Below are 9,431 nucleotides of genomic sequence, written 5' to 3'. Positions count from 1 at the left end.
TCATGTAGCATTTTTTCTCTCTGATCTTGCAAGAAAATTCCACTCAACTCCCTTTCTTCTAGTCAAGTTCTCAGATAAGATTTACCCTGTGATGCATCCAGTTTATCAAATGGTCAGGCAGGGCTGAAATGTACCTGCTTGCAGGTTAAAAACTCAGCATGTGTCTGGAGTTTGGCTTCTGAAAATATTTTTCTCAGAATAGGTGGACAAATGCCATCTATACGTCAAGAAACACCTTGTGAAAACCTACTGTGTGTAGCACTTATGCTAAAACTTGCCAACTTTCATTAAAAATTCATGCAGTTCTGATGCAAAATCATCTGTCCAGACTTTGCCTGGAAAGCTCGCGAATCTTTTCTCTTCAGTCTCTCCCCCAGCCTGCACTGAATTTCAATCTTGTTCAGAAAACCAAATGTAGGTGAGTTTTACAAAGTCTAGGCATGGACGTTTTCCATAGGTCTCAAATTCACTTTTCCCAGTCCAATGTAAGTCTCAAAAACAAGTTGCCCCATCAGTCTCAGCAGTGAAAAGAATTCTGCAGAATTTATCTGAGAAAAATAAAACAAAAAAAACCTCAGAGAACGGTAATACCCTCAAATAGGATCCAAACATCTTAGTGAACACCAAGTAACTACAACTCTCTTTTACAGCTCTGAAACTTTTGCTCTGTCTTCTCTTAGCATCCTGATCCGCATTTTGCATTCAGCATCATGTCCATCAATGTTATTTTGGGCTCTCTCAGCTTTACATATACCCAAGTGAAGGTACAGGGTGGAACACTAGGAACATAGGGTCAATTATTTGTATATACGTCAGTACTTGTAAAACATTAAACACAAAACCATTTGCTCCCTGTATTCTGGGATCACAGGGAGAGGTAATGGAAGGCCATCCAAATTAGCCAGTCTTAAAAGAATGTCCTACTAGGGACAAAGATCCAGCAACAATCAGCTAAACCGTGTGTGACTGTTACACAGGCATTTAGGCACCTGAAGTACTAATAATCAAAATGACACTTCAGACAGTAATTATTTGAGAACAAATGTTCATACCTTGCGACAGATTTCTAGGCAGACCTGGCATAGTACTACATGTTCCAGAAGAATTCACTTCCCTGGAACAATTCAGGGAACAAATGGAGGAACAAATGCCTCAAAATTAAAGATAGATAAACAAGTGGGTTAGTACATCATGAAGTCGTCAAAGAAGGGCTATAGTTCAACCTTTGGAGCTCTGTAAAGATAGAAGATGTGCCAAGCATTTTCCCTCTCTGCATCTTCCCTCTCTAGAAACTGCTGTCAAACCCCAAATTCTACTTCTTCAGCTGCTTGTCTGAGATTTACTATCAATTAAAGTAGTTTTCCAGTTTGTAAAGGTGGCCTTGAGAAAAACATGCTTGCAGAATGCTTTGAAGTCACCAAAAGCAGTAATTGCTAGGTGCTGGTATTATTACTGTATAAATTATTATAAGCCTTGACGTTTCAGGCATGGGCTAGAAATCCTTTTCTCTCCTAACACTTAAATTCATTCTCAGTCCTTCTCTTTTTATCATTTAAACATTACACAGAAGGTTGCTCAGAGAGGTCAGGGTAACTGAGACAGCTCTAAGTTCTGGAACAAGGATACAGAGGAATTGGGAAATAACTCCTTCCTTTCTTACCTCTTCCTGCTCCCACGTCATTTTCCCTTGCTTCATGTGACTGCTTAAAGCTGCTGTTAGCCCTTTGTAACCTGGGCAACAGAATCACTATCACATGAACTAAGGGAAAGAAAAAGAAAGGCAGAAGAGAGGGGCAAATCCCCCAAAACATGTTTTGATGGCCTTACCTATTAGAAGGAGCTTTTCCTTTGGCTGTAATGTAGTTTAAAAATCAACTTACATAGCAACACTGAAATGATAGAAGAGACACAAAGAATGGACAGAAACAACTACAAAGTGAGCTCTACACTAAGATCACACAGTCTGGCACCACAGCTGTACCTCCTGCAGGGCTTCTGCCATAAAGACTCAACACACAGCTCAGCTCAGCACGCCTGCTTGGGTCTTGCATTCCAAAAAACAGAAGTCTTTGGAAAGGTTTAGGCTACTGCCACCAATCCTAGAAGATCTAAGCAATGTGGATAGCCTGGTTCATCATGGAACAAACTGGACTGGCTCTGTAACATCCGCAGCACTGGTGGTGTTCACTTTACTACCATGAAGCAGCACGCTCACTGTGGGAAGAAGGAAACTGACCTCTCTAACTCTTGTGCATGGTCTGCCTGCTAACTCAAATAAAATTACAATAAAAGTCAGGAGGCCAGCTGTTCTGTCCCTAGCAATAGAGGAGGGCAGGCATGAGGGGTGAAAAAGACAGGAGGAAAATGTAAACTGAGTGGTGCATGGAAACATCTACGTTTGCAACAGATCAGTTCTGTTCTAGTATATCCAAAGAGCTTTGAGTGAAGATGAGGTTTAATGAATTAATTTCCTTTATTCATGAAATATTTTATAATTACTGTCACACAAAGTATTTGTCCTATGTAATATGAAAACAAACTTTCCTTTCCAGTTCCAGCTGATTCAAAATTTGTTCACTGTATGGCTTTGGGCAGAATCAGAACCTAAATTACCTGAATAGCACAAATATGCTGTGTTACCTAAGAGTGTGATCAAACAGATGGAAATCTCCATATCCCACGTCCCCTCAAATAAAATCTTATGAATTTTAATAGTAAAGGCAAAACTTTATATGATTTCTCTGGACCGTACTGTATGTTTTAATAGCCAACCAGAGCCATGCTATAAGACCCGATGCTTCAAAAATAAACGAAGAGGCAATAATTCTCTAGCAAACTGCACTTGTGCTTAGGGTTGTAAGAGTGTCTCGACAGAACCATATAGAAACCTTCACTTTTATCCCTATTAAGTGATATTGGACACAAGGACTTCTGGGTTACTGGTTTCAGTTCCCTCCTCTTGGACAAACACACACCATAAACAATTGCTTTATATAATCACTATATATATACAATCATATATAATCATAATCCTTTCATATACTGACCAAGGTCCACCTGAAAATCAGTTTGTTTTTTCCTCTGCTACTTGCCATTCAAAAATTGTTTCAGAAATTCAGTCTTGGATGATCAAGACACTTTTATCCAATGATTTTTCTTTTAATTAGCGTGCCTTTTTGGACAAAAACACAAAGAAACAACTCCTGCCCCAAAATCTCCGCTCGGGCTGCTGCTAATCTAATGATTCTATAGCTAACTAGCACATAGTTCATTAGTCTTCGGCAAAAGTAATTGCAGCATTTGTGATTCACTGCATCCCGGAGTACCTGACATAGCCTGCATAGGTCTATGACAACACCTGTTTATTGCTGTTGTAGTTCACATAATGAATAATAACATACAGTAAACAGAGCTAGTTAGTCCATATTCAGAACAGTCTAGATGATTCACTACACTATTCCCAGGGCACTTCTCCTCCAACAGCAGCACAACCATGTTGTTGAAGAACACATTGGATTTACAAATAAAACAATTCAAAACAATGCATAATGAGTCATTTCTTTCCTGGTCTTCATATAGGAAACTTCCTGTTTGAATCTTATTCAAGTTTGATAATATATCCAGGTGGCTAGCCAAAGGACAAAAAGATACTAACCGTATGTTGGGATCTGCAAATAATGAATAATGAGTTTATCTATAAAATGAGGCTATAAATGAGCCTACAGGTCAATAAACTCTTATTTTAGTACTTCATGCCCATTGAACATATCTCTAGATTTTCCATCTGTGTTAAATTTAGCACAGCTAATAACTCTATTAACTTTAGAAAAAGATACATGCCAATGCATAAAGGTCCAAGTCTTCAGACAGAAGTCTGTCATTTGTTATAATGGATTGAACTTCCAGAAATTGCTAGTTGGATGTCTATTTGACTGGTTAAAACCAAGGAAATCGTTGTTTTAAGGAAATCTTCCAAGTTAGATGGAAAGCAATATTCTCAGGAATGCACAGTGATGAGGGGCATCACCAGTGACAAGGAGCATCAACAGAGTGGTCTTCCATTCTAAGGGGAACATTTCAGTTTTAGAAAAGTGTTGGGCATTGTTTTCAAGACTTTCTTTTAGAACTAGATTGCATCACCACTATAAATTATGTAATTCTAAAATGCTTACATTGAATTGTTTTTAATATACTTTGCAGTATACAGAGCATGATGGTCATTTTTCTTTATTGGTCCTGATTTTCATTCCTGTTGATACTGGCTTATAGGAAGAACTGAACTACTCACAGAAAAAAAGTAGCCACTCTTTATCTCCCAGGTGACCATGAAGCTGCTTCTGCCAATTTCCTTCAACGGATCATTCAACAGCCAGAAGCCACTGCTATTCACATTTATCTCTGACCTGGGACTTCTAATTATTGGCATATTTTACTGCTTTCCCTTGGACTCTTATGTTGTTGATCAGGCAGTTGTCTATGCTTAATTTATTCTAGGTGGAAATTATTACCAATTAAATTGTATGAAAGATGCTACTAAAATAAGATTTGGGTGACCTTTACATTCATTAATAGCTACTGTTTGGCCTACATATGAATTAGAACAAAAGGTCCTTATGAGCCTTGCTTCTGTCTGGTTACAAGAATGCTCTTACAGAAGCTCTAAACATTTCTGAAGCAAAATACACACTTAAAGGCAATAAGGCCTGAAAATCAGCTCTTCCCATAAGAATCATGCAGATTTACACAGTACTGAAGCACAACAAAGTATGAGGCAAGCTTCACTTGAGCACCACTCACCTGAATGGCTCTCTGGGGCCAAAATCAAAAGGCACAGCTTTGAGCAGCCTCAATAGTGCTTCAAAGTATGTCAGGCTTTCTGTTGGGTATCAAACCAAAGTAGGGCCTACAGCTAACACTCTCACAGTAGTTGTACCTGGATGATATTGAGCATTGTTACAGGTCTTTGTCCAAATTTTACTCTGGACGAGGGTTCATCATGGAACAGCCCAGTTTGGAAGGGACCTTGGAAGATCTAGCCCAACCTTTTGTGGGAAAGGAGTTACGGTCATCCACAGAAGTACAGCACCTCTAATGTGAATGACTAATTCTGTCCACCTCAAGTGAACAGTTGTTTTTAAAAGAAATGTACTTGTATATATAATCTTTACAATACCTCTCAGTTAACACTTAACTCAGAAAGTGCCATAATGTCATACTGGTGTTTCAGGACAATATGCATGTCTCAGCATGCATATTGGAAGGTGTGGTTTAGATTTCTGCTTATCTGTGGAATATTCACCATCAGCAGTTACACTGTCAGAGAGAACAGAAGCAAACTAGAAAAACTTGAAAACTGCTGAAAAGTTGGCTGATTAATTTTGGAAAAGACTTTGTCTGAAAGGAAAGGAAAAAAAAAAAGGATGCTGATATGAGGCAAACTCAAGCTATGAGGCAGTGATTCCACAAAATGGCACTGTAACTTCCAATATAAATGAGTTGTCTTTCAAGACAGAGAGATTTATTTCTTGTGAAAAAGAGCCAAAAACATGCCTCAAGGAACTTTTGCCTTTTTTTTCAGGTTTTGACTGGAATTGTAACCAGGCAAAAACATGGAGCAATGCAAAGCATTCATCTTCTACTTGTCTATGTAAACAATGAAAAGAAGGTGCTGGAACAAGGTGGTCCAATAAGCAGAAGCAATCGAGTATTTAGTAAAGCAGCCAATCATCAAATAATTTTATGATATAAAAAGTATGGAAGAGAGTTTTTCCTGATCCGCTATTCCAGGCAGAGTGCAATGATACAGAAGCTACATGTAGTCATCTACCCAATTACAAAGATCAACCACACTTAAAGAAAAATAAGCATTTATCCCAAATGTAACAAGTTCCTTAAATACTACATATAAGGTATATACTTTACATACTTCTTCACGTCAGTGCTGTTTGACTAACTGGTCACTTATGAATATGCTGACTATGCCCCTATTACTGAAAGTAAATAGGAAGCAAAGTACTTAAACTTCAAATCTGTCACAGCTCTTCTAGATGTACATGTGTCAGTATGAATCTCAAAGCAAACTAAACAATAAAGGAATTACAATATCAGGAAAACTATGCTGCCCCTCACCAGCAATGCTGCTTTCTGAAAAAGGAGTTCATTATTCACTCTCTTCCACATATTCCACTGAAGATTAACAAATGTTCTCCTGAGAAGTTTTCAGTTATTTTTGTACTAACATGAGGATCTCCTGAAATCAAATTTATGTACTCCCTTGAAATCCACCGTCTGCCTGTGGGATACAATCTATGACCTTGCAGGTCCTAATGCCCTCATGTTGTTGGCAATGTATCCAGCCAGGGCAAGGAAAGAGGAGCAGTGAGAACTGTGCAATACTATACAGTGAAAAACCAGAGAAAGAATTTATTGCATTAATTGAGATGAAATTGCTATTTGTGCCATATTTTGTGCACATGACAAGAGATGAGGAGGGTGTTTACAGTACTATGTATTTCCTGAGGCAGTCTGGATATTAAAATGTCTGTCTGCACTGCATGAATGCAGGAAAGTCTCTGCAACAAGTTGCAAGGCAATGATGTTTCTACCCCTGGTGGGGTAGAAACCCCACCCTGAGTGGGTGGACCTCAGACCTGTGCTATAGGTAGCTTCTTTCCTTGAAGGACCCCTTGGATGTACATTGTAGCTTGTCTCCAGTTCTGACTTTGACCCTGTCTCCTGGATGGACCCACACTGATGCCTTATCTCCAGCCCTGTCTCTGGTCCCATCTCCTGCTGCTCCAGATGGACCCTGAACCTGACCCATCACTTGCCTTGTCTGGGATGGTCAATGGAGCTTGTTACCAGAGCCTTGCTCTGCCTGCTCCACTTGCCTGCTGGGGTACTGTCCCCTGGACAATGAGGGCACTGCCTGTGCTGTAGCTGCTGTGGGTGCCTGGCGCCTATCACTTTGTGCAGCAGCCCCATTCTTGCTGCTCCCTGGACACAGTCTGTGTTGGTGGTGAGGTCACTAGACCTTGCAGTGGACTTTATGCACCTCTCTCAAGCAAATCCATGCAGAACAGAGATGAAATGTAACAGTAGGGCTGCACATTCCTCATTTTCTGAGGATAACCTCTGCTCCCTCAATCTAGTCTGTTCACAAATGGAAAATTCACTGAGAACATTTGTTATTTTCCACTCATTTAAAAAAACAAGTGTTAAATACTGGGCCTTGATTGTAGGTTACTTTAGGAGACACACAAGCCTAAACTCTGCCAGCATGTCACTTCTCTCGTATTGCATACGTTGTAACAAGTAAAGTAGAACAATCCCTTGATGCAAAAAGGATTCCATTTTAAAAGGCACGTTCTCATTTGTAATTAAATAGTCAAAAGTTTAGCTAGATGAATGCTGCAAGTATATGCTCTATTGTTTTCTAGTATTTTTTGTTGGGATTCGTTAGACAGGAAACATATTCAGATCACACTTTTTGTGTCACATATCACAAGGTTACTGTAAGTCCACTGCGAACCTCTAAAATGAACTCTTAGCCTGTCTCTTACCATGACTTATTTTCATTTCATCTATGCCTTGCCTACATAGCACAAAGAACCATATTTAAAATGGTCAGCTTAGTTGCAACTGATAAACAATTTGTGCTGTAACAAAATTTGACATAGCTGTGGTGCACTGACCTTGGCTGGCTTCCAGGTGACCACCAAGCCACTCTACCACTCCCCCTCCATTCTTCACTGACCTCGGTGTCTGCATAGTTGTTTCTCCCACATTCTCACTCCTCCTTCCCTGCTGCTGTTGCACAGTTTTTTACCCTTCTTAAATATGTTACCACAGAGGGGCTACCAGCACTGCTGGTAGGCTCAGCTTTGGCCAGTGGTGGGTCCATCTAGGAGCCAGCTGGAACTGGCTCTGTTCGATATGGGGCAGCTTCTGGTGTCTTCTCGCAGAAGCAACCCCTGCAGGCCCCCTGCTACCAATACCTTGCCACGTAAACCCAATACAGTAGCAAGTGCGAACGGGATTGTAGCAGTGCTCTTCCTTGGTCAAAATATATTTATGACCCTGCTAGCTGGCTAATCCTGGATGCACAGAAAAACAATGAAACTGCTAAAAAATGGTCCTTTACTCTGTTGGAGGCTTAACATTATAAGTATTCTATCCAAGCAGTTACTGAGGATGCAAACTGTTACTTTAAGAAAAAGCAAATAAAATTAATAGATCATATCTGCAGGAATGGAGTCTGCAACATTTCTGGAAAAACTGAAGCACTTTTCATGACTGATAGATAATTGTTTAATAGCGTAAGAAGAAACTCGTTAAGTTTATAGTGGGAATCTGGTGAAAAAACAATGTCAAACACTTACCTAGGGTTCAAATATATTTGACAGCTTTTACATTTTGGGAAATTTGCATTTGCATTCCAGTCATGAATATGCAACTATATGGGACTTCAAACTACAGGGTTTTGATTTACTACAAGCTAAATGCTTATCCTCTCTTCCACGAAACACCCTTAGTCCTCTCTTATACCACAGCATGAAGGTGTTTTACTGGGAAAAATCTGAGAGTTTGAAATGTGATTTATATTATGAATTGTTTTAGGCGTCTGCTGGACTATACTGCAACTCGCTCTCAACCTTCACTCTTCTTAGGAAAGAGTCTGGTTATGATATGAGATAATTCTCAGACAGCTGCAAGTCTTTCCCTTACAAGGAATCCCAACATTGTTTAGACTCCGGCATCCATATTTCCTAACTGTACTCTCATCGTGAGGAATCCCTGGGATGCTGTAACTAAGTGATCCCCAGATAACCTGCTTGAAAAATAATTATCTTTTTTTAAATATTGTTCTGTAACTCAGATTACAACACTTGCAAAAAAATGAGTGAAAAATTAAAAGTAGCATGGCTTCTCCTAATAGACTAAAAGTCATTGCCCAGCATTTATCACGAGGCATCTCAGCCCTTGACATTTCTGTTGTGTTAGATACTACACAAACATATATTAAAACAGCTGGTCCTGCCTCAAAACATGTACAGTCACGTGATTAGGAAAATCATCCACAAACACAGTAAACAGGTCAAAGTGCTGAGTGTTCCTTCTGATTAAAGATGAAAACCTGTACCCATTGCTATTGGGAGGAAGTGCATTACTTATCAACTTATTACAATGCTATTGCATTACCTGTGGTTCCCTATTGTGTTGGCTAGGATCCTTTTCATAACTCTCTGCATAGATCCGGAGAGTAGCTCTCACATGGCTAGAAGCACTCATTCTGAAGATGAGCCTGGAAGCATCTGAAAAAATAATCCGCAGCCCCTATGGGAGAAGACGGAGCAGCATATATGTAAGGTGGCAATACCTTTACAAATCACAGTTCACTGCTTTAAAATAAAAAGTAAAAGGAAGAGTCA

At 39.6% G+C, this 9,431-nt stretch overlaps 1 protein-coding gene across 1 annotated transcript in view; it reads right to left on the bottom strand.

Annotated features, from left to right (window-relative positions):
* PGM5 (phosphoglucomutase 5) overlaps positions 1-9,431 on the bottom strand; it is an 86,257-nt gene that overhangs the window by 3,889 nt on the left and 72,937 nt on the right. Inside the window, exon 10 of the mRNA XM_009327299.1 lies at positions 9,202-9,336. Coding sequence (XP_009325574.1) covers positions 9,202-9,336 — 135 coding nt within the window. The remainder of the gene's footprint in view (positions 1-9,201; positions 9,337-9,431) is intronic.

Source organism: Pygoscelis adeliae, unplaced genomic scaffold (genome assembly GCF_000699105.1).
Source record: "Pygoscelis adeliae isolate BGI_AS28 unplaced genomic scaffold, ASM69910v1 Scaffold26, whole genome shotgun sequence".
Taxonomy (NCBI): Eukaryota; Metazoa; Chordata; class Aves; order Sphenisciformes; family Spheniscidae; genus Pygoscelis; species Pygoscelis adeliae.
This window is presented reverse-complemented; position numbering and strand designations above follow the sequence as displayed.